Consider the following 23,958-nt stretch of genomic DNA (forward strand, 5'->3'; position numbering starts at 1 on the left):
AGGGACATTGTGGGCAGGACTTGGGGGGATAGGTGTATGAGAAGGTAGAGAAGGAGGGGTCTCCAGACCCTGGTTGTGATCAGCGAGACCAGAGGAAACAACGGGCGACAGAAAGAGGCTGAAGAGCGCGGCTGACACTCAGGAAGAAGCTGCCAGCTCACGAGGCAGTGCTGGTGGAGCGGGGGACGCAGCTGCCCATGACACCTGCAGGCCACTCCCCTCCAGGGCACAGCGGGTAGAAGGGAGGATGGCGGAAGCGAGGCCCACATTGGGAATGCGGATGGGCCGCCGGCAGGAGGTAGAGGCTCCAGTTCATAAAACCCCATGAGGCCCCACCAGCCTCCAGGAGGGGAACTGGCCCCCTCACCACCTCTGACCACGTGCCCAGGACAGCTCTTCGCTCTGGGGGTGCCTGTGGTCCCGGGAGAAGACCAGTCCAGAGCCATGCAGTGCTGCTGCTCCCTCTTCCAGATGAGGCCACATGAGGATTATGTAGGGAGCGCATTCGTTTGTGGCTCATGACCCCCTCTCAGTTCTGGGGTCCAGGAGCTGGAAGACCCAAGTGAGGGCTGGGGAGGACAGAGGTGCTCCTGTCATCTCTGCGAGAAGAGCTGGCCTGGCTGAGGGTGGCAGCACAGGGAGCAGGGATTGAAAGGTGTGGGGAGAGCCTTTCAAGCTGGTGCTCTAGACCCCAGAGGGCAGAGACCTCCCAGCGAGCAGGAGCCGAGGAAGGTGAGTGACAGAGAAAGATGCCCACCAGGGCAGATGGGGGCGGGGGGTGGGACATGGGAGGGTCTCCAGCACACGGCCCCACCGGCATCCTGGCCACTGGGAGAGCGTCTGGCCTGTGGTGCAGGAGGGATGGTCCATCTCAAGACACCCCACTCCACACTCCCCAGGCCACCTCCTGACTGGGTTTCCTGGTTATCAGATACTGAAGAGGGGGTTCCCCCAAAAGAAGGGGGTTGCCTTTCCCCACCCCCTGTAAGGTGGGTGTCAGTCGATGGCAAATACATCCAGACATGTGTGATGCTGGTGAGCATCCGCTTGGCCCCAAGAGCAGAGCGACTCTGAGCAGAGAGGCCATTTGGTTTCCACCTCGGCCCGTGGTGACTGAACCCACTGTGGCCTCTAAGAAGTCCCGGCAGCAGCAGGCTGGGGCTCCAGCATCACATCTGAACTGTTCCTCCCCATGGCTGCCGGTAGATCTGACACTAAACCACTGCACCTGTGGTAAACCACTGGCCTCGGGTTCCCACCTGCAACAGGAGTGGCCAGAGTGACCATCTTCTGGAGCCTCTGCCTCCACCACGGGAGGAGTCAGGGGAGAAAGGGGAAAGTTGAGGGGACCATCCTGGGACAGACAGGTGATGGGGAGAGGGGCACAAGATCAGGGTCCCCACCTCTCTTCCACATGACTGTGTGGGTTCCCTCAGGGAGGGTGGGCCTGACGTCTAGCTCTTTGCTGCATCGCCTATTATTTCTAAGAAGTAAAGCACAATGTAGTGTTCTAAGTTATGTTGAACAAACTTTGGGATTAAGAAGAACAGAAAATCAAAGGAATATTTCACAATACTGAGAGTGTAATAATCACCTACACCTTCAGTTTTCCACACAGGTTTGCACTCCTCAGTCTTCCAAGCCCCACGGGGCTGTGAGGTAACATCATTCCTCCACATCACAGCCAAGGACACTGAAGCGAGAGGATGTGGCTGCAAGAGGGGCTCAGGACAGAGCCTGGCACTGATGAAGACCAGGAGGAGCAGGTGTGCCCAATGGCAGACCTCTAGTCTACCCAGAAGTGATGCTCTACACGTGGATAATAACTCACAGAGACGGCGGTGGGGGGGAGATGAGCATGACCTTTTTGGGTTATATGAGTTAATATATATTAAAATATTAAGATGAAGATAATTTATGCCTTACTCTAAACAATAATGTTAATAATAGAACTTATATGAGAAGAATTACAGAAAGAATTAGAAAACAAAATCCAACAATTTGCTGTTTATAAGTTACAGATATATAGCAAAATATGTACACAAATTTTAAAAATAAAATGCCGAGCTAAATAAACTCTCATGCAAATGCAAATTCAAAAAAAGCAAGGGGCTTCCATTATGATATTTGGAAAAGAGAAGTTGAAGCTAGAAGCATTAAAAGAGGCAAAGAGGGCACTAAAAGGCACAGTTTTTCGATATGTCACTATTAAACATATATGCCCCAAACATGGTAATTACTTGATCATTTGTACCCTGCCTATTTCTTAAGAAGATAACTGCACGACTCACAAAGCAACAACATACATAAAAAAGAAACAGAAATTAAAGCAAAATAGAAATACGTAAAGAAAAAAACACACAAAATCAGACTGTGATTTGACTAGGTAAATGCGTGTTCTTACCTACTTTGGGGTCACAGAGCCCTTCCAAAATGTAGTGAGTGCTACAGACCCCCCTCCCAGAATAATTTATGCACGCACATATCCACACAGCTTTGTTCAATGCCCGGCATCCATGACCTCTGAAACCCCTGCATGCTCATGGACTCCCAGGCAGTCCTTGGACCCCAGGTTAAGAACTCTGAAGTAAAGTTAGAGAGAGTATGGATTTGAATAAAGTAACATAAAAACTGATTTAACAAATAGAACTGATGGAGTAAAAACACGTTTCTTGAGAGTACACAAATGTCTTATAGAAACTGATAATATATTCAGGCCCAGAGAAGTTCTATGGACGCTTAGAAATGCTGACACCACTACGTACCATAAGAAGTAAAAGCCATAACCTCAGCAGTCATCACTGGGAAATATTAAATTAATAATAACAATAACAATAATAATAGTTGGGCCAAAGGGAAAGTCCTAAGGACAACAGCAAAAGACAACACATGTCAACATTACGGAGTGCAGAAAAAGCTCTAACTGTAAGAAAAAAATCATAGGCTAAAGTACCCCCATTTACTAGAAATATTAAAAATGATTAACTGTATCTAAATAATCTTAAGAAATGTAAAGTATTAAGTCAAAAAAAAAAAAAGAAAGAAAAGAGCAGAATACATGTACTTTGACAAACAATTTAATTAGTAAACAGAACCAAGAACTGGACCTTTGCAACACTCAACAACTAAAAGAAGGAAAAAATGTAAGACAATAAAACAAAAACAAACAACTAAACTCAAGGATGATTAAAATATTACCAAGATGATCTCTTATAACATCACACTGTTTGAGAACCTAAATAAATGAAAAGATTTAAAAATACAGGGCTTCCCTGGTGGCGCAATGGTTGAGTGTCTGCCTGCCGATGCAGGGGATGCAGGTTCGTGCCCCAGTCCAGGAAGATCCCACATGCCGCAGAGCGGCTGGGCCCGTGAACCGTGGCCACTGAGTCTGAGTGTCCGGAGCCTGTGCTCCGCAACGGGAGAGGCCACAACAGTGACAGGCCCGTGTACCGCAAAAAATAAAAATAAAAAAAGTTAAAAAATAAAAATACATAAGAAATCAGTGAAAGAATTTGAACTGAAAGAACAAGGTTCTGCTCACACTTCCTACAAAGAAAGTACCTGCCTGGTCTGACCATGGTTTTGTAAGAGTCTGTCAACCCTTCAGAAAGGGGGTCTTAATCTCTATGTTACATAGTCAAAAGGAAGAAAGGGGAATGTGGGGGAGGAAGAGAAAAAGTGCATATTCAAAAATGTGAGAACAGCATAAATGAGCTGAGAAGCTGGGCGTGAGTGGGGTGCATCTGGGTGTGGTGGGAACACCGATACGCTTGCTCGCGCGGGTAACCCAGGCTGGCTAAAATGGGGGTTTACGTGCAGAAGACCCCTGAAGGTTGGTTTTAAGGAGAGTGGTGACATGTGCAAAGTGATGCCTGAAAAAAAAAAATTTGGCTGGTGCACAGTGTGCAGGGACAGACATCAAAGGTAGGAAGCAGACAACTGGCAAGGCTGAGGCCGAATGCGGGGACAGCAGGGGGTGAGGAGGTAGATCTTGGGGGGATAATGTCCCACCTGCACTGAGCAGGGGTGTCAGTACTCTCACTGGTGACCGAAGACCATCCGTGCAGGCTGCCTGCAGACAATGCCTGGCACTGCCCGGTCGGGCTGGTCCACCTGCTCATGCAGAGGCTCTGCTGGGGCCTGGAGAGCTGGTTCAATGCTCCACAGACTCACACAGCAGAGAGGAGCTGGACAGAGCCGATCTTCCCAGCCCAACAGACCTGTCGTTTTACCATCTCTGGCCTACCAAGTTCCACTTAAGAAGTAACCACTATGGCTTTCCCATTTTCATTCATCTAAACTATACACAGCTGCCCAGCAGAGCTTCTCATAAGCTGAAATAACTAGTGTGACCATGATGGGTTCGTGGGATTTCAGCCAGAGACTCAGAAAGCTTCAAAATAGCTCTGACTGTGAACTCCCCACACTAGCTCTGAGGAGCCCGGGGAGCCACAACTAAAGATCCTCGTGGACACACAAAGGCCTGGGACAAACGCTTACCAACCAGGCAGACACGGCACTGCCTGAGCCCATCCCTGGGGTGGTGGGCAGAGGTCTGAGACAGGATGGCCACCTTCAAGCTCTGCTCTGGACGATGCCATCTGGGAGATGCTGGGGCTGCCTGGGAGCCAGCATGGGCTCACAGCCTGCTATGCAGGGGAACCTTCTAATCACCTGGGGAGCTTTAAATACATGCCACTGTCGGAGCCCCACCTCTGGGGATGCCCAACTGAACTGGTCAGGGCAGGACGCAGACAATGGTCCCCATTAAACAACCCCCAGTGGGGAGGACAGAGAGAAGGACAGGACGCAGACACACTGCCGCTGCAGGGATGGCGTGCAGGAAGTGTCCTGCCCAGGGCACCGCACCCAGGACACAAGCTGGAGGGAGGGAAGGAGGGAAAGCCTGGCTGAAGGGGGGGGTCCTGCCATGTCGGGAACCAGACAGGGATGCACCTCCTCTGCAGGTGGGGCAGCGGTCACTGTGGGTCTCCATCCTCAATCGCCAGCCGACAAAGCACGTTCATGCGTGGTCCCACTCTGAACAGGAGCCTTGCGCCAGCCCTTAGGGGAATGTGGCCAGTCCCAATATGCCCACCTCACGGAAGGGGTCACCAAGGTGAGGGAGGGGCCAGAACTGGAACTTGAACCCAGACCTGACCGAATCACCTTCCATCCCCTTGCACTGGAGGGTGGAGGGGAGGCTGCAAAGCACCGACCAGAGACGGGCCCCGATGATGTCCAAGGCACACTGTGGTTGGGGCCCTAGGTCTGGTGGAGGGTTACCCCCGGGTGGGCAGTGAGCCTTTGCCCGGGCTGAGCCAGAGCCAGGCTGCACCTTCCGCCGGCCTCCAGGACCACGCCTCCACCTCCTGGAAGAGCTGCTGGCCAGAACCGCCCTCAGCTAACCCACATCAAGGGCTGAGAGAGCACAAGGGGGCCTCACCCCCACACCCAGGATGAGTCCTCCAGACCCTCCCTCTGCTCTGTCACCTGAGCTGGCCGTCCCCACCAGTGCCCGAGGCGGGCTGCTGACGAGTCTACTTTGGATCCATTTTCCTTCAGTTGATTGGACCGCGAACACGGTTACTTCTTCTAAAAGTGCCTGATGTTAGAGCTCATCTGACATTTTCATGGGTTTAACTCCACTTTCTCCCTCTGACGTTTATTCTTCTTCTGGATTCTGGAAAAAGCGAATAGAGGGCAAAACTAAACCCCATTGGGTCACAGGTGAGCACGAGACAACTGAGAGCCAGCTGTGCCCTGGCGCCCTGGCCCTTGGCCTCCCTCCCCACCCTACCCAGTCCCCCTGCTGGGCCAGGGCCGCAGACGGGGGGCCAGACCCTGCCACCAGGGTGGGTGGGCATTTCCAGGAGGCACTGGTCTGGGGAGGCAGGCAGGCCTCACAGATGAGCAGGGGGCCAGGCTCCAGCTGGCAGAGGCGCGGGCCGCGGCGCCAGCCCCTCCTCTAGAGCTTGTCCCCCGCATGGACCTTCTGGTGGCGGATGAGGTGCGAGCTGCCCCGGAAGGCCTTGCCGCAGCGGTTGCACTCGTAGGGCCTCTCCCGCGTGTGGGTCTTGTAGTGCTCGATGAGGGCCGAGCGGTGCCGGAAGGCCTTGCCGCACTCATTACACACGTAGGGCTTCCGGCCCGTGTGGATGCGCTGGTGCTGGATGAGGGCCGAGCTATGGCAGAAGGCCTTGCCGCACTGGCCACACTCGTAGGGCTTTTCGCCGGTGTGGATGCGCTGGTGCTCGATGAGCGAGGAGCTCTGGCTGAAGGCCTTGCCGCACTTGTGGCACTTGTAAGGCTTCTCGCCCGTGTGCGTCTTGCGGTGCTCGATGAGGTTGGAGCTCTGGCTGAAGGCCTTCCCGCACTCCTCGCATGCATACGGCTTCTTGCCTGTGTGGATCCTCTGGTGCCTGATGAGGTGGGACCGGTGGCAGAAGGCCTTCCCACAGAGCTCGCACTCGTGCGGTTTCTTCAGCGTGTGGATCTTCCGGTGCTGGCTCAGGCCCGAACTCTGGTTGAAGGATTTCCCGCACTCCTTACATTGATAGGGCTTCTCCCCGGTGTGGATGCGCTCGTGCTTCCGGAGGCTCGAGCTCCGACTGAAGTCCTTGCCGCACTCCCTGCACGCGTACGGCCTCTTCCCGGTGTGGGTCTTCTGGTGTTGCGCGAGTGCAGAGCTCTGGCGGAAGGCCTTGCCGCACTCCCTGCACTCGTAGGGCTTCTCCCCCGTGTGGATGGCCTGGTGCCGCAGCAGGTGCGAGCTCTGGCTGAAGGCCTTGCCGCACTCACAGCACTCGTAGGGCTTCTCCCCCGTGTGGATCACCAGGTGCCTGAGCAGGTGTGAGCTCTGGCTGAAGGCCTTGCCGCACTCGCGACACGCGTAGGGCTTGGCTGGCTGTGCGGTCCTGTGAGGCCCCTCGGGTCCCGAGTCCCCCCTGCCCGCCGTCTCCCCATCGGGCTTACCAGACGCTTCCTCGCTGTGGGTTATCTGGCACATACTCAGGTCTGATTTCTGGAGGAAGGTTGGGCTGGACGGCTCATCGTCCTGGGGTCTGTCTCCTGGGGGGATGCTCTGATGCTGGATGGGGCTTGAGCACAGACTGATATTCCCCTCATAATCGTCCTGCTCCCCCAGAGGGATCTCCTTGTAGATGACGGCCATCTGTGCTAAACCCCTTTCCTGAAGAAAAGGGTCCCCTGGGTCCTCCTCCGGGAAAAGGTTTGTCTGCATCTCCAACCCATCCTCAAACACGAAGGCCTCACCCAGCTTGGCTGCCGGGGGAATATCCATTGTGGGTCCGGGCTCACCCCTAGTGACTGTTTCTCTTTGGGACACACTTACTGCTCTCAGATTCTGAAAAGAAAACAAGAGACACTGTCAAGTCAGCAAGTCAAGCACCTAGTAGGTGCCAGAGTCTAAGGCAGATATAACCAAAGACACAATCTTGCCCTTGAGATGGTCCTTACTGAGTTAAGAGACAAGTCTGACTTACCAGAAACAACTGCAAGGAAGACAGACAGACAGACAATGACACACTGTGGTGTCCAGACTCTAAAGGCTCAGGGTGTCCAGAAAGGTGGGCAAGGACAGGAAGTGGAGACATTCTGAAAAAGGGGCAAGACTCCAGCTACCAGAGAAGGTTGGGGCTGGGGTCTCGTTGGGAAAGAGAGAGCACACTCCTACGGTCGGTCGGCTGCAGGCCTCCAGCCCAGAGCCCCAGCCGGAGCCCTGGGAATCAGCCCTTCTCATTCCCGCCGGCACACCCCGTCCTGTCCACTTCCCGTTTTTACTGAAGGGGTCTCTCCCACTCTCCTCGCTGCCACTGGGCAGCTCAGGCCTCCGTGTGACTCGCCTCCCCGCTGGCTGCCTACCTCCAGCTTCCCCCCTCCCCCCAGCCCGTTCTCTACGTGGATGCCAAGGTCAAACGCCCAAAACACAGTCCTGATCGTGGCATCCCCCTTCTCAGGAGCTTGCAGCAGCCCAAGTCCTCCACACCCGGCCATGTGGCCCTGTCGCCTGCTTCTCCTTCCACACATCCCCAAACTTCCAGCTCCACCACTCACACATGCTGCTGTTTCCTCCTCCTGACTGGTCCCCACTCTTCTCACATGGCCACTTGCTCATCCTTCCAGACTCAGTTCAAATGTCCCCTCTTCCCTGCACCCTCAGACTCTGACAATCTTGGGCACGTGGGCTTGGTGACCGTGGAGCACGGGGCATATGTCCATCACAGCACTCACCACCTGGAAGGCAAATGTCATGGCAGGACTTTCCCCACCACCGCCTGCGAGCTCCCCAAGGGCAAATCCGGGGCTCCGCCATATTGGAATCCCCAGCTCCCAGCACAGCCACTCAATCATTACACACACATTTATTGAATAAATAAATGATTGAATGGAGAAAAAGTTATTTGTGTTTGTGTTAGAACTGCTTACCACACTTTTATTTTATTTTGCCAAAAGTACTCTTTATTCAAATAAGTCAATTACCTGGGAGATATGAATAAATGAAACATACAAAAGCAGAGCTGCTCCGGTCGAAGGGGGTATTTTCAGAGGGACAAGGAAGGAGGCTAGAACACCCCACTCAGCCCCCCAACCCACTGTGGGGGCCCAGAGGGAGCCCCGCAGGACCCCATCCACAAACTGCTATGCAACCTCCAGGGAAACTCTTCAGGTACCATAATGATGACAACTCGAGTTTATTGAGCAACTACTGTGTGCAAGGCACAGCTAGACCTTTTACAAGCATATCTCATGTACTCCTCAGGACTCCATACAAAGGTACTATCATCCTTACACTGAAGTCAGAGAGGAACTGCCTCAAAAAGACATACTAAATTAATCAGAATAGTCATGATGGAAATCATTCCTATTTGGAATTTTTTTTTAAATGAATTTTCAGCCAGTAGAAAGGCCAGGTGTGAAAAAAAGCACAGAACTGCAATATCCTCAAGAAGCCTGTGTTAGACTGCCCTGGTGGTGCAGTGGTTGAGAATCCACCTGCCAATGCAGGGGTCGTAGGTTCAAGCCCTGGTCCGGGAAGATCCCACATGCCGCGGAGCAACTAAGCCTGTGTGCCACAATTACTGAAGCCCCCACGCCACAACTACTGAAGCGCGCGTGCCTAGAGCCGGTGCTCCGCAACAAAAGAAGCCACCGCAATGAGAGGTCAGTGCACCTCAACGAAGAGTAGCCCCCACTCGCGGCAACTAGAGAAAGTCCGTGCACAGCAACAAAGACCCAATGCAGCCATAAATAAATAAATAAATAAATTTATTTTTTTTTAAAAAAAGCCTGTGATCACTCCCACTCCTCCTCACAACCACGGTCTCCACTCCCCCCCGCCTCACCCGACCTCCTCAAACCTCAAGTCCCATTTTCACCCTGGTCCACCCCTTCCCCATCTAGCTTAGACTACAGTGGGTCTAACTATGGGCATCACTTCAACCAGCTCGTTGACCAGCATCACATTCCTCACCTCCCTGCCCTGCCACTAACTACCCACCTCCCCTGCCAGCTCCTCCTAAGATGCTGAATGTTGCCAAGGAAAATCATACGACTGTGTCTGGCACGGAGACAAACTTCAAGTTTCCAATTTCAGCTGGGACTTCAGCTCCAGCATCTAATGACCTCCTTACAGCCAAGCCCTCTCTTCTGGGTCCTCACTTCCTCCCCCCTCTGGAAGGCCTCCCCAAGACATCCCTCTCAAAACCCTTCATTTCAGAGACTGCAAATTGGCACTCTGGGGATCCTGCCACAGACACGTTGTGTTTGACTCTCAAAGGGTCAGGCTTTTCCTTTTTGTTTGACTTAGCTGCCAATATTTAAAACTCAGTAGGTTTTCTCATGAAAAACTGGACGATGTGACAATACGAGCCCACCCTTCACTAACCCACCTTGCTGGCCAACCTACCCCACTCCCACGCCCCACTTCATCCCCTTGGTTTCTTTCCCTCCCCTAATTTTCATGCCCTCTGACCCCTCTTTCTCTGTATCTGGATATTGTGCCTCCACCCACCTGCTAAATCCTGGTGTTTCCGAGGTTCCCTCCTCGGGGGTTTTCCATTCCCACTATGTACCAGCTACACGCTGAAGTCTCCACTGTGTTGAAAAAGTTAGCGGTACTTTATCTGTGACCAACGATGTTTTAAATATTTTGGGACCGAAAATCCAAATGTCTGGAACCCCACACTTCCCACCTCTCTCTGGTCTTCCCCGGCTCCTCCTGCCTCCGTCACTCCATCCTCCTGGGACCCCCAGGGCCTGGGCACCCGGCCGACCCTCGGGCCAGTCAGGGCCTCCTGGCTGGAGGCCAGCGAGCGGCCGCGGACCCGCACCTGCTTCCACGGACGGGGGCCGCCCACACCTACGCCACCGGAGCGAGAGGCGGCCACACTGGCTGCCGCGGAGCCACTCACCTAGGCCGGGGCGGGGCCGCTCACCTGAGCGGGGGCGGGGCCGCGGGCGAGCAGGGCGGGGCCGCACCTGAGCTGCTCCTGCCCGCGGCCGTGGCCTCGCTCGGCTGCGGCTGCTGACGCGGAGCCCGCGGCTGCCCGAGAGCCCGAGCCCCGCCCCCTCCCCCGGCACTTCCGGGACCGCTCTAGGCCGCGCGGAGGCCAGTGTCTCGCTGGTCCCGCCGCGCAGTACGCGTCTTCGCCTGGACGCCGGGATCCGGGTCGCAGGACTGGGGTCGGGAGGGGCCGTCCAGTCGACTCAGGGCTCCGGGCCGTCCCCGAGCGCGTCCCGGCTGGGCGGGCGTTGGTGGGAGCGCAGAGGAGGAAACTGAGGCCGGGAGGGGCGGCCGGCTCCTGGGCACCTGTCCTGGGGGTGGGGCCGGCCAGAGGCCTTGAGGCGGCTGTGTCCCCGGGAGAAGGGCAGGTGCGCTCAGGGCTGCGGAGCCCGTTACCCCGCGCAGGCCCGGGGTCCTGCTGCGATTCCCCCTCCCTTCCTGGGGAGCTCTGGTCCTGCTTGCTCACCTCGTCCCCGCAGAGACAAATGAGGAGAGCCCGGAGAGGGCCCAGGAGATGGCTGGGAGGCTAGGCGGGACCCTCTGTGGACCCCACCTCTGCATCTGAGGGATGGCCTCCGTTCAGGTGGCGCCTCTTAGGGGAACCGGGAGGGAAGCGGGGTGTGTTCTTCAGCCCCCGACCCCCCTCCCAGAGCTCACTTCTGCTTCTGGTGGCAAGACTTGCCCCTCTACCCAAGGATGGCTGCTGCCCATTCTCCCCCTGCCATCTGCCCACCTGTCTTCAGCACCTTCCGTCCTGGCCCTCAGGTGCCTCCTAGCCCCATCCAGGAGTAGGCAGAGGCTCCTAGGGACCCAGTCCACTGACCCCGTGTGTGTTGGACCACAACCAGCCATGCAGAGCTGGGACCAGCAAGGGCTGGTTATTTTTTCTCTCACTCCAGCTCCTCCAGTCACAGGAAGGCATGAGCCACCATTCTGAGCCCCCTGGGGGCTGGTAGGGAGGTGGGGCCCCACCCAAGGGTCTCAGGTGCTTCCCCTTCTGCAAAAATCCCCAGAATCCCTACCCCCACACTCCCAGACCAACCATAGTCACTTTTTCTTTTTCTTTTTTTTATTTTTTTATTGAGCTTTTTTTTTTAAACATCTTTATTGGGGTATAATTGCTTTACAATGGTGTGTTAGTTTCTGCTTTATAACGAAGTGAATCAGTTATACATATACATATGTTCCCATATCTCTTCCCTCTTGCGTCTCACAGTCACTTTTTCAGCCAGGATCTCATGGCGCTCAGAATAGTTATTGTTGACATGTTGATTATTAACCCATTTTACAAAGGAGGAAAATCAAGGCTCAGAGAAAGGGAGGGTCCCAAGGTCAGGAGCATAAGTGGGAGGCAGACGGGAGGCAGACAGAAGGCACTCATCCCACACCCCACCCCTAGGGTATGTAGCCCACGGAGCAGTAATAATCCGCAGCGTCTTCAGGCTGCACGGGGCTGATGGTCAGGATGCAGGCATTATGGGCTGCATCCGTGGCTGCCGAGAATCGGTCAGGGATGTCAGGGGGGCGGTGGTTGTCCTCCTCTGAGCGGTAGTGGAGGAGCAAGCGGGGGGCGCTGCCTGCCCGCTGCTGATACCAAGACACGCCGTAGTCCCCGACCGTGGCATAGCGGGGGCTGAGCATGCAGGAGAGTTGGGCCACTTGGCCTGGGAAGACCAGCAGTGTGTCCGGCTGGGTGAGGGTTGGCTGGGAGGCTGAGAGAGACAGACACACTCAGGTCTTGCCTGGGCCCCTTCCTTCCTGCCCCTGCCCCACAAAGTCTTGGTCAGACTCCCAGGAGAATCCTCTCCCAAAAGCTCACAGCCCGGTGCCATGGGATCGTCACTGGGTGGGGCACAGAGCTGGCGACCCCTAAGCCCCCATTAGTGTCATGTTCCCAAGGAGCCATGTTCAGCTAAGGATCTAGAGTTCAGAGGGTGTGCTGGTGGTCTCTGGGCTGCCCACCCTCGTCCCTTGCCCTTCAGACCCCTATCACTTTGGTCACACTGGCTTGTCCAAACCCTGGCTACAGACTGATGACCCCCCAAGAAGCCTCCTGAGCTGTTACTACCCATTGGCTCAGCCTCCGGCCACTGGCTGCTGAAGAACCTTCTCAGGGTTAGCTTGTCCCTGAGGCCCTGTGGGGTAGGAACCAGCCCACACCAGCTTCCCCTCTGAAAAACTCAAAAGGTGATGAGTCTCTGAGACCCCCAAGAGTCAGAGTCCAAAGGGACCCTAGCAATCTGGTCATTCACAAATGGGGAAACTGAGGCCCACATAGAGAAGTGACTTGCCTCAAGTCTGGGGCAGGGCCACCTGTGGCCGGTTCTCCTCTCCACCTCAAGGACCCTTCCAAAACCTTCCCCACTGACCACATGGATTTGCTTCCTTACAGGGGGCTTCCAGAGCCAGTGTGCTGTTTCCCACTCCACCCCTGGGTGAGCAAGGCCCAGGGAGGGCTCACCTGCTAGGAGGACCCCAGTCAGAAGGAGGGCCAGATGCTGACAGGCCATGGCCAGAGGCAGGGAGGCAGGTGGGAGTCACTTGTTGGGCTTGCGCTGGGCGTGCTCCAGGTGCTTCAGGGCACACTGGGGAGGCTGCTGGACCACGACAGGGCATGCAAATCAGCCCACTGACACGGTGGGAGGGTGGTGCTGGGGCCCAGCAGCCAGACCTTATCTTCCCAAACGTCAGCATCCCAGCCGCACAGGGCCTTCTTGAGAACAGAAGCCCGGAAATCCACATGTGCAGTTAGAGCAGGTGGCTGCTCTTCACTGAGGTATAACTCATACGGTCAAGTGCACAAATCTTACATGTATGGCTCAATGATTTTATATATATATATCCCTGCAGCCTCTACCCAGACCAAGATTTAGAACATTTCCATCACCCCAGAAGGCTCCCTCATTCGCCTCCCCTGCCAGTAACACCCTCTTGGTCCCCAACAGTAACCAAGTGGGACTCTGTGGTTAATCAGTTTTGCTGTAGAACGTCAGCTATAAATGGAGTGATAGTGTGTCCTCTTTTGTTTCTGCTTCTTTTGTTAAACATTATGAGTCATCCGTGTGTGCAGCAATGTTTAATTCGTTGTCACAGCTGTGTGTAAGCCACTGTGTGGATAGCCACAGTTAGTTTATCCATCTCCTGTTACTAGCCATTCGGGTGCTTTCATCTTTGGCTATTTCAAGGAGAACTGCTGCGAGCATTCCTGCCTGTGTCGTTGGTGCACCTGAGCTCTGGTTTCTGCTGGACAGACACCCAGGACAGGGAACGTTTCCGTTTAGTGTTGTGTTTTTTTTGGCCACATCGCACCACGCAGCATGCGGGATCTTAGTTCCCCAACCAGGGATCGAACCCGTGCTCCCTGCAGTGGAAGCGCAGAGTCCTAACCACTGGACCACCAGGGAAGTCCCCTTTCTGTTTAGTTTTAGTAGATACCACCAGGGTTCCCGACATGGTTGTGCCTATCTGCACTCCTGTTGTGGGCAAGAGAGTTTGCCAAACTGAGGGGAGCTGACTTTGGTTGGGATTCAACCCGCGTTGGGATTCAAACCTGAATCCCAGATCCTCCTCCTCTTGACTGCACAACTTCAGCCAAGTTCCCCTCTCTGTGCCTCAGTTTCCTCATCTGGAAACAAAAGACGAGCATTGTGCCAGCCCAAGTGTTGTGAAGATGCAAAGATAGGACTTTGTGGGAGTTCCTTGGTTGCCTAGTGGTTAGGATTCTGGGCTTTCATTGCGTGGCCTGGGTTCAACCCCTGGTAAGGGAACTGAGATCCCACAAGCTGCATGTTGCAGCCAAAAAAAAAAAAAGAAAAAGAAAAACAAAAACATAGATAGGACTTTGTATGTATTAATCATGCCTTTTATATTCTCTATCCTGATGCTTTGACATCTGGGGCCTTGCTGACCTTGGAGGGACAGGCCCTCCCAGGGTCAGCCAGTTCCTAGAGACAGTAACACTTTTCAAATGCAAACCAACCATTCCTGAGTCCACACTCCCCTGACCACCTCCCCTACGGGGCTCTCTCATTGGGCCACTGCCCTCCTGCCCTGTCACCCAGGGCAAGTACCAGACAACCAGGGACGGTTCCTGTGCCCCAGAGCATGAAGTTATTCCAAACAGCCAACCCTGAGCCTGCTCACCCCACCTCACTGTTCCTTCCCTCAGAAACCACAATAGAGGCTCCCGCCCAGAGTTCCCCCTCTCTCTCTGCCTCCTGACCAGCCCTGGTGCTTTCCCATGTGGCCTCGCGCACCATGGGGTGTCATGCCTCCTCCACTTGGGAACTGTAACAAACCAGCTTCTCAATGGCAATCATCTCCTGATCTGCTGGCCCTACCAAATACCTAAAAAATAATAAAACAAGTTAAAGCAGTGTGCTCTCGTTACTTTGTAGCCTTGAGAGCTCACTTGGGGAAGGTTACAAAGCTCCCACTGTGGGTCCCACTCCAGTCCTAACACCTCCTTAGAGCACCTCCATGACACTCAAGACAAAAGATCCCTCCTCAGTGGCACTAAAGACAAACCCCTCGGAAAACAGAGGGATGGTCATTGGAGCTGAGGGTCCAGGCCGGGAGTTCCATTCCTTCCAGAATCTGGCTGCAGCCACTCCTGGGCTGTGTTCTGCAGGACACGGGTCCCCAGATTTTGGAAGAAAGTGCCCTGCCTGTAAGTTTGGGAAACGCTGCCCCAGGGCTTTCCCCAGTGCTGCCTCTGAGCGCCTGCTGCAGGCTGAGCACCCAGGTAGCACTCAAAAGGGTTAATTGCGTTCCGTCCTCAGGCTAACTTGCCCGTGGTGCTGTGAGCAGTGCGAGTGGTGCCGTGAGCGGTGCCTCTCACTGCTTTACAGGTGTGAGCACTGAGGCAAGTCCTGTCCAGAGGCAGAGTGATGCTGATGAGCTGCGGGGAGGATCTGGGCCTCCTCCTGCCTCCTGCCTTGAGCTCTGCCTGCAGAGGGTGGATGAATAGTGTAATCACCGGGGAGCAGTGGCAGGGCAGCTAAGAAGGAGGTATCCTGACCCGCCATGAGTCCAGAGGCCCAACCACAACCAGACGGAAAGAGGGACAATGCAAACGCTGCCCACGCTGGAAAACAATGGCAGTTTCTTACAAAGTTAAACATACTCTCCCCAGAGGACCCAGCAATCCCTCTTGCTGAGGTTTACAGTAGAGAAATGGAAACGTCTCTTCACCCAGAGACCTGCTGGTGAGTGTCTGTACTGGCTTTACTCATAATCACCCAAAACGGGAAACAATCCAAACAGCAGCAGGTGAGTGGATCCACAGACCGCGGCACCTCCAGGCAGTGGGACCCTCCCGGGTGATGAAAGGAAGGACCCATTGACACCGATTGACTATTGACTACCCCGTGAATCCTGCACGCATGGAGCTAGGTGAAAGCAGCCGCACCTGAAAGGCTTCCGCACTGTCTGCTGCTTCCCTCTCTGGGACGCGACAGTCTGGAAGAGGTGGGGGCAGGGAACACTGTAGCGCTTGCCAGGGGCTGGGGTGACCACAAAGGGACATGAAGGAATTTGGGAGAGTGATGGAAATGTTGTGTATCCAGACTGGTGGTGGTTCTGTGACACTTGTCACAACTGGAAAACACTCAAAAGTGTTTTGTTCACTCAAAAGTGAATTTTACTGTCTGTAAACCATAACTCAATAAACTTGACTAAGAAAGGAAAGAAACAAGGACAGAAGAGAGGGAGGCTGGGAGTGAGCCCAGGGCAGGGGGCCTTGAGTTGATAGGGAGCCTGTGAGGTTGGTGAGGATCCCGCTTCCGCTACAGCCACGCCAGCACCCCACCCCCAGGAATCTCCCCTGCTTTCAGCCTGGAAGCTCTGTCTCTACTGGTGAGGGGATGTGGTCTCTGGACATCCCTGGGCGCTGAGGCTCCAGCCCCCACTAGAGCCCTGCGTCAGGGAATGTCCGGACCCTCCCCAGAGCCCGTTACCGGGATACTGGGGGGAAGGCATTTCCTGCCTAGACCTCTTGGCAGCTCCCACTCCCATGGAGACCAGCTTGGAAGCTGGGAGGACCTGAGTCTTCTCTATACTCTGATCTAGCTAGCGGGAGGAAGAGGAGGCCAAGGCTCCTGGACTAGCTGCAAGGACCCCCTGGGCTGGTGGAGCCCAGCCCCAAGGGCGGCTGAGCGGGGAGCTGGACTTGGACCCACCCACCCACCCATCACTCCCCCATCCCCGACACACACATCTCCCGCAGGGCGCCACATCGGGTAGATCTCAGCCCCAGCTCCTTCCTTAGTCAGGAAGTTGGGGGTTGGGGGATCAAAGCCCCCACATCTGTCTCCTCCCCCCTGCAGCATGTTTATCACGGTGATGTCTGGAGGTAAGGGGGGGGTCCCCTGTCCCGGAAGACTGGTGGGGGTACATTCCCTCTGCCTTGAGGGAGAGTGGGGAGGCGGCGTGGGGAAGGGGTACACATGGGAAGGGATGGGAGCGTCCGCGGAGAGTCCCTTGAGGGGAAACCCCGGCTGGGTCCTGGGAAATGCACGTGGGCTCCTCTAGGAGCACACGGGCCACGCAGCCACCAAGCCGCTGCCGTGGAGCAAATGCTCAAACTGCTCCATCCCTTAGCTGGTCAGTGGTCCTCCAGCTTCAGGGGGCATGAGGCACCTAAAGCTCTAGCCCCAGCTGCAGATTCCTGACCTTCTGGTGGAGGCGGGGCTGGTGCGGGGTAGGGGGTGAGGGGCTGTCAGGTGCCGGAGGTGGGGCTGAAGTGGGAGGGGAGGGTCGCGTGAGAAAGACAGAAGTTGTGCACCCCGGTCACCGACATCTTGGGAGATGGAAGGGGGTACGTTCCTAATCTCATAGCCCCATTCCCTGCTCTGTAGGGAAGAGACGGGAGGGAGGCAGAGGGTCCCAGTCTGGGGGGAGTAGAGGGTGCCATTCGTTCACCTCTGCTCCTCCCCCACAGCTGGCTGCTGGGAGCTGGTGAACCCCTGGTGCAGCCTGGTGCTCCTCATCACCCACCTGAGGCAGAGGGGGCAGGTGCCCCCAGATGGTGAGGGGGCAGGGAGGGGTGCTGGGAGAACCTCTGAGGGCCCCCAGGTAGGGATTCCAGCCCTGCCCTGCCTCCCTCTCTGCTCCCCCAGTGACCATAGCCCTCCTGGCTGAGGACAGGCACCTGGTGAACCTGGCTGAGGGACTGGAGGAGGGGCCTTCCCTGGCGCCCTCCATGGGCAGCCCCCTGCTGCAGGAGCGTGGGATCTATGTCCTAGTGCAGATCATCAGTAAGTGGGGCCCCAGATTCCCCCTGTGCAGCTATGCTGGAATATAAGATGGGGAAGAGCAGCCACAGACCACGCAAGCCCTGCCGAGCCCCTGCTTTGGCCAGGACCTAGCCCTGAACTTCCCATCCAATGCCCTGTCCTGACCCCACTGTGGGCCAGCAAACAGGTACAGAGTGAGAGGTGGGGGTGTGGACCACCAGGCCAGCCAGGAATCAGCCTTCTTCCCTCCGCAGACGGTGAGGGCGGGGCCCCCACCTGCTATGAGTCCCTCCTGGAGAACCTGGATGAGCGGTGTCCAGAGCTGGCAGGTGAGTGTCACAGGAGAGCCCCAGGGGGAGGATGTGCCTTCCCACCAGTCCCCCACAGGCAGGGCTTCTTGGGCCTTCCAGAGGAGCTGCGCTGGCTGTCGGGACTCCCCCCACCCCCCCACCCTGGGCGATGGCTGGAGAAGGCGTGCCGGCACTCTGCGTGGCCACCAGGAGCAAGGCCCTCCTTCACGGCCCCGAAGGGTGGGCTTCCTGCTGCCTGGGACCCACTAGCTGGGGCCGAGAGCCAGGTAAGGAGGAGACATGGATCCCTGGGGGGATGCTCATACCCAGATATGGGACCCCTTCCCAGGGGACAGATGTGTGTGCTGAGAGGTGGACCCCAATGCCAACCCCCTCAGAGACACACATATACCCACACGATGGAAGACACTATATCCAGCGACAGGTCCCCACCATCCCGCTGGAGGCTAAATGCCTGCACATGGGCGGGGAGATGTGGAATAGGGCCTGGCACACCGTAGGTGCTCAGTGCAGAGCTGCTGAATGAACTCAGTGAAGGCAGCAGCACAGAGTGTGTGATGGCGTCTGAAGGGCCAGCACCTCTGTTCCGGCAGGCCCCGTGACCTGGCACATCACGGCCAAGTGGCCGAGCTGGACTCAGATCCAAGGGGGTTGGCCGTGACCTCTGCCTGGTGTGATCAGGTGCAAAGGCCCAGCAGTATTCCTCTTGCAGAATCTGGAATTTCTGGGAAATTGCAAGGTCACTGACAGAACGTGAGGCCGCCGCGGGGCCCCAAGGGTGTGGGTGCAGAGAAAGGGATCCAGAGGCAGAGATGAGAAGGGTGGAGGGGCAGGGGTCCCTGAGAAGAGACAGCACGCTCCTCCAGGGATTCCAGCCCCAAGAGTCAGACGCCCTTGAGGCTTATGGTCACCTGTTAATGCCTCACCACCCAGTCTGGACTGCCCGAGGCTGTCAGATTACACAGGATTACAAGGTCACCCTCCCCACCCAGGACACCAGCTGAAGGTGAAGCATCCCACTCCACAGTGGGACATCCATTCATCCTCCCCCACCCGCAGAAAGTCCAATGAGAGTGGACACAGCAGGCTCGGATCTAACATAAACTATTAATTGCACATTTTCGTCTTGGATCATCTGTGGGGTGAGAAACCCTCTCCTCACTCCCAGTCTCAGCTATGTGGGTACAATCTGATGTCATGGTTTTGCTGTCGGTGAAGGTGTGAAAGTGGCTGCAGGGCTGGCCCCTGAATCTGCACCGGTCTCTTCAGGGCAGGGAGATCAGACCTGCAGAGGGAGGGCCAGCACAGGTGGAGGTCAGGCCGAAGGTACAGGAGGAGAGACCACCGCTCCCGCCCCAGCAGGGGTCAGGGCTTCCCAGCTCACCGTGGTTGTACTTGCACTGCTTCAGGGCCTCGCTGAAGCCCTCGCACAGGGTCAGGTCGCTCTGAGTGGTGGAGCAGTCCAGGAACTGCCTGATCTCATAGGCGCAGGGCCCCATCTGCTGGGGCTGCGGGGCAGCGCGGGCCGGGGCCTGAGGTTACAGCACAGGAAGCAGCAAGGTCAGCTTGGGGTTGGCACCCAGAAGAGGACTCCAGAGCTGGGGGTGCCAGCTGCCCCTCCTAACGCCCCCAGCCCTGCCAGGCCCAGCCTGCCCTGTGTAGCCTCAGCTGCTCCATCCCTGAAACAGGGTGAGCCCACAGCCCTCTCAAAGCCACCCTGTTGGTGCTGCTACAGACAGCATTCCCAGCTGCCTCATAACAGGTATGCTGGCAGGTGGGGGTGGGAGGTGAGAGAAGGTTCTAGAAAAGCCCAGTGCTCTGCTAGAGTATGAGCCCCACCCCCACAAGTTCTAGCACCTTCCTGCTCAGCAACACTGATCCTCATTACCCCCGACCCCACCACTAAGACAGAATTTGGTTCAGGACTGGTGGGGTGCCCAGTGGGGGACAGGCCAGCAGGGAACAGACCCAGAGTCACTGGCTACCCTTCACCCTTGGGTGCAGGGGCTACAGGAAGGGGCTACCTGGGAGAGAGAACACGGGCTCAGGAACTTCAACATCCCTCCCTTCTACTAGGTTTAGGTGACCTTGGGCCAGTCTCTGAGACCCTAAGGGCCTCAGTTTCCCCATCTTTAAAGGGCTGGTTGGTGTCTGTCCACGGGGTCTAGGGACCTTGGCGTCAGGGGAGGGGCAGGGAGAGCCGTCCTGTGACCAGAGACCAACAGCAGAGCGACTAATAGGACCCTTCTTGGGCACAGTCCCTGGCCGAGGCAGCTCTGGACACCCTGGACACTCCTCGCTGGACGTTCCAGCAGCTCCCCGCTCAGTGGCCTTGAGAGAAGGCGGCCTCAGTTTCCCCTGAACCCTTGCTCACCTGCTGGGCAGCAGCCTGGGCGGGCTCTGAGCTCCCCCCGCTCAAGGCTCCGGTCAGGGCGCTGCCCATGACGTGTCCCACAGCCGAGCCCACGGCCACTCCGGCGGCCGTGGTCGCCATCTGCGCCATCAGGCCGGGCTGGCCCGACGGGGCGGGGGCCGGGGCCACGGCCGAGGGCGGCGGGTGCGCGGGCGGGTGGGCAGGGGGCGCGGCGCTGCGGCTGCGGGATGGGAAGAAGCTGGGTTAATCCCGGCCGGACTCCAGGCCGGCGGCCCCAGGGGCCCGCAGCTCCGGAGAAGCACCCTCTCCTCCTCCCGGAGGGTGGACGACCACCGTCTTAGACGCCTGATTGCGGTACCCCCGCCCCTCCCCCGCCAAGATGGCGCAGCAGCCGCCAAGGTCACGCTGTCACGTCCTTGGGGGCCGCGCTTCCCCAGACCCCACCCTGCGGGCCCTCGTCCCGCTCCCACCTGGCTGGCCGGGCGCCCATGCTGCGGCTCCCCCGGGGCATGGTGGCGGCGGTGGGACCGGCTGAACCGAGTCGGAGACAGCAACGGTGACTGCTGTTCCGATTCGGGGACGAAAGCGGCGGCGCCTGTCACGGCCGGCGCTGCTGGGCGGGGCCGGGGCGGGGCCGCGGGGACACGCCCCCGGCCGGAGGCTCGGGACCCGGGGCCAGGCTGCACCCTCGTGGGTCACCCGGCCTCTCCATCAGGCTGCACCCGTTGCCGGTGACCCTGCTCCCTCCCAGCTCCTGGCCCGAGCTATGTGCGCCCTGGGGACACGGGCCGCTGTCGCAGGGCGCCGAGGGCGTACGCAGGAGCGAAGCCTGGCCCTTCAAAGACCACCGCGGAGCTCTGGGAGTGGAGCTAGGGGCTGTCCCGCGCTCGGAAAGTGGGGCACCAGGAGGCCGGTCCCTGCTCCTCCCCCTTCTATCGGACCGGGCTCGCTGGCTCCGGCGTGGCCTCAGGGTCGCGGGTGGACTGGGCAGGGGAAGAAGCACCCACCCTCCGCGACGGTCCCCAGAGCTCCCGCCAGGGGGCGTCCGGACCGCTCTCGGACTCCTTCCCGGCAAAATCACTGCGGGGCGCGGGCAGCCCCCGCTGGGGTGCGACGAGGCCCCCTGCGTGGCCCTCCACCCAACCCGACCCCCTGCCCCACGGATGCAGCGCCAGACCCCTACAGCGTTTATGCAGCGTGTCCCTCCCAAAGGCCATAACCTAGAGGTGTTTGTGCGGGTTTGAATCCTGTGGCCTCGAATTTTACCACCTTGGTTCCAGGCCCAGGGCAGGGCAATGCCGAATTTAAGACGCTTCCCAGCCCTTCGGGAACTGGAGGTTTTCATAGTCTTTTATTGCTACCCTTAGCGGGGAGAGGTCCTGACCTCTTTACCACCCCATCATCACTGTCCCCTATGCCCGAGGGAGTCCTCCCAGCACCAGGACTGTGGGGAGGATGAAATCGCCCACAGCAAAATCGGGGGGGGAGGGGTCCCAGGTGGGGAGAGGAGTCCCCTCTGTGAGGAAGGGGCAGAAGGGACGCAGGGGACATGGGCAGTGCCTGGCAGGCTCAGCATGTCTCTACTGCGTCCCAACCACACAGTCCTGTCAGCCAGCCTGGGAAGCAGGGCCCTCCCCTGATCCTCATCCGGGCCTGGGCCAAAATTTTCTCCTCTCTGCAGTGGGGGTGACCATTGGCCTCGAGGTGAGGGAAGCATGTGAAGGGTGGCTACTCTCTCCTCATAGACATGCCAGGCCTGGTCCAGCCTCCACCCCTTTGCTCATGCAGCCACTGACCACTTGTTCCTATTGCCAAACTGGCCTTCCTAGGCTGATCAGGGTCCTCCTCCTGCAGGAAGCCCTCTGTGACCAGCCCAGCTTGCTGTAACCATGGCTCTCCACTGCGGCCTACAACGTGGGAGGTTGTTACTTGAGCTCCCATGACAGGTGGACTGTGGTTCCGCAAAGCAAGGCCATGCTCCCCTGGAGGCACTCAAGACCACTTAAGGTAGTTACACAAATATATATATATATATATATATATATATTACACAAATATTTTTACTGTCTATATTTTCATGTGTATCAGAAAAAAACATACAATTAGCTCATCAAATCTATGATTTTTTTCAAGTCATAACCAGTTTTATTGCAAAAGGACCCTGTACACATTTATCAATTCTAGTACCTTAATAGCTACCCAACAAGTCATTAACATACAGAAACATGCACCATGAGAAGCAAGAAATATCACCCATCCCTTCTACATATTAGCAACTTGTCACTCCTGAGCAACAGTGCTCACATCACTGAGGTCTGTGAACAGTCACTTTTTGCATTCATCCTGAGTGAAAGACGGAATGAGTTAAGTACAAATGCAACATATTATAAACAATTTTTACAAAAAAAGTCACAAATTAAACAAAGTATTTTACAGAATTTACTACAAAACACCATAAAAACTGCCTTCACTTAAGCTCTCTCTCCCCATATCCGGCGAGCCAACTGGATGTCTTTGGGCATGATGGTGACTCTCTTAGCGTGGATGGCACACAAATTAGTATCTTCAAATAAACCCACCAGGTACGCTTCACTAGCCTCCTGAAGCGCACCAATGGCGACACTCAGGAACCTCAAGTTGGTTTTGAAATCCTGGGCGATCTCCCTCACCAACCTCTGGAAAGGCAGCTTCCGGATCAGAAGCTCGGTGGATTTCTGGTAACAACGGATTTCTCGAAGCGCAAGAGTCCCGGGCCTGTAGCGATGAGGTTTTTTCACCCCGCCGGTAGAGGGGGCGCTTTTCCTGGCCGCTTTAGTGGCCAGCTGTTTGCGGGGCGCTTTGCCACCCGTGGACTTACGAGCAGTCTGCTTGGTTCGGGCCAATTTCTTTCACCCAATGCCTAAGTTTTACGCCGCTTCTCCGACAGCCGCACCGCTCCTGCTGCCCAATGAAGAGCCGCAGTCTCCGAACTAATGGAAGAAGCTCCTCCGACTAACGACCAAACCGCTCTGCGTTAAATCTATGACTTCTTGACCAATGTGGCTAAAATGAGGCTGAAGTAGGCATTTCAATTTTTAAAAGTAAATCACTTTAAAGAAAAAGATGGCAAACAGCCCAGGTAGTAAAAATCACTGCTGTCTTTCCTCTCCTTGCCCTCTAGGGGTCTCTGTAGAGCCTCCCTGGAGAGGCTGTGAAGGCTCCCCGGACTGGAACCCGGAGGGAGGACTGAGTCAGCCAGTGTCCCTCTCCTCCCCCTCCCCACACCGCCTCCCCCCTTCTTAGGCCCAGGACGGGTGCCCACAGCCTCACACTGAGGCAGCGGGAGCCACCGCCTGTGTCCTGGCTCCCCAGCATTGCCCATGATGGAGCGGATTGCCTGGCAAGCTGGTGAGGTCCCTGGTCATCACAGAGTATATAAGCCTGGAGGATCCCTTCCAGAGTGTGGTCATCACCCCCTCCTCTGATTCTCACCTACTTATCCTCGGTCTCAGGAGGCTGGGCCGGAGGGGG

The 23,958-nt window shown here is 56.5% G+C and overlaps 5 protein-coding genes across 6 annotated transcripts; 1 reads left to right on the forward strand and 4 right to left on the reverse strand.

Moving 5' to 3' along the window:
• Positions 1-1,992: 1,992 nt before the first annotated feature.
• ZNF70 (zinc finger protein 70) lies at positions 1,993-10,531 on the reverse strand. Of its 2 annotated transcripts, none has more exons than XM_060170632.1 (2): positions 10,437-10,531; positions 1,993-7,369 (listed from the first exon to the last, which is right to left on the reverse strand). In XM_060170632.1, exon 2 carries the CDS (start codon positions 7,304-7,306, stop codon positions 5,972-5,974), a length of 1,335 nt encoding a protein of 444 aa, XP_060026615.1. In that variant the 5' UTR covers positions 7,307-7,369; positions 10,437-10,531; the 3' UTR covers positions 1,993-5,971. The 2 variants fall into 2 exon arrangements, with proteins under 2 accessions (XP_060026615.1, XP_060026614.1); XM_060170631.1 differs by lacking the exon at positions 10,437-10,531 and adding an exon at positions 8,080-8,214.
• A 1,392-nt stretch (positions 10,532-11,923) lies between these two features.
• VPREB3 (V-set pre-B cell surrogate light chain 3) lies at positions 11,924-13,095 on the reverse strand. Its single transcript, XM_060121624.1, has 2 exons — positions 12,990-13,095; positions 11,924-12,240 (listed from the first exon to the last, which is right to left on the reverse strand). Exons 1-2 carry the CDS (start codon positions 13,036-13,038, stop codon positions 11,924-11,926), a joined length of 366 nt encoding a protein of 121 aa, XP_059977607.1. The 5' UTR covers positions 13,039-13,095.
• A 3,760-nt stretch (positions 13,096-16,855) lies between these two features.
• C14H22orf15 (chromosome 14 C22orf15 homolog) lies at positions 16,856-18,323 on the forward strand. Its single transcript, XM_060170515.1, is given in 6 exon segments — positions 16,856-16,880; positions 17,469-17,555; positions 17,647-17,784; positions 18,018-18,092; positions 18,174-18,199; positions 18,201-18,323. Coding segments are annotated over 6 exon segments (474 nt in total).
• An 839-nt stretch (positions 18,324-19,162) lies between these two features.
• On the reverse strand, positions 19,163-21,071 carry CHCHD10 (coiled-coil-helix-coiled-coil-helix domain containing 10). The gene is made up of 4 exons (XM_060120689.1): positions 20,919-21,071; positions 20,449-20,668; positions 19,459-19,606; positions 19,163-19,359 (listed from the first exon to the last, which is right to left on the reverse strand). The coding sequence occupies exons 1-4, from the start codon at positions 20,957-20,959 to the stop codon at positions 19,340-19,342; spliced, it is 429 nt and encodes a 142-aa protein (XP_059976672.1). The 5' UTR covers positions 20,960-21,071; the 3' UTR covers positions 19,163-19,339.
• Positions 21,072-22,570: 1,499 nt separating this feature from the next.
• LOC132532213 (histone H3.3A-like) lies at positions 22,571-23,336 on the reverse strand (the record flags this gene model as incomplete). The annotated part of the gene is made up of 1 exon (XM_060170516.1): positions 22,571-23,336. A coding segment is annotated over one exon (417 nt), but the record flags the coding sequence as incomplete, so codon positions are not given.
• Between the last annotated feature and the right edge of the window lie 622 nt (positions 23,337-23,958).

This window comes from Lagenorhynchus albirostris, chromosome 14, assembly GCF_949774975.1.
Source record: "Lagenorhynchus albirostris chromosome 14, mLagAlb1.1, whole genome shotgun sequence".
Lineage (NCBI taxonomy): Eukaryota > Metazoa > Chordata > Mammalia > Artiodactyla > Delphinidae > Lagenorhynchus > Lagenorhynchus albirostris.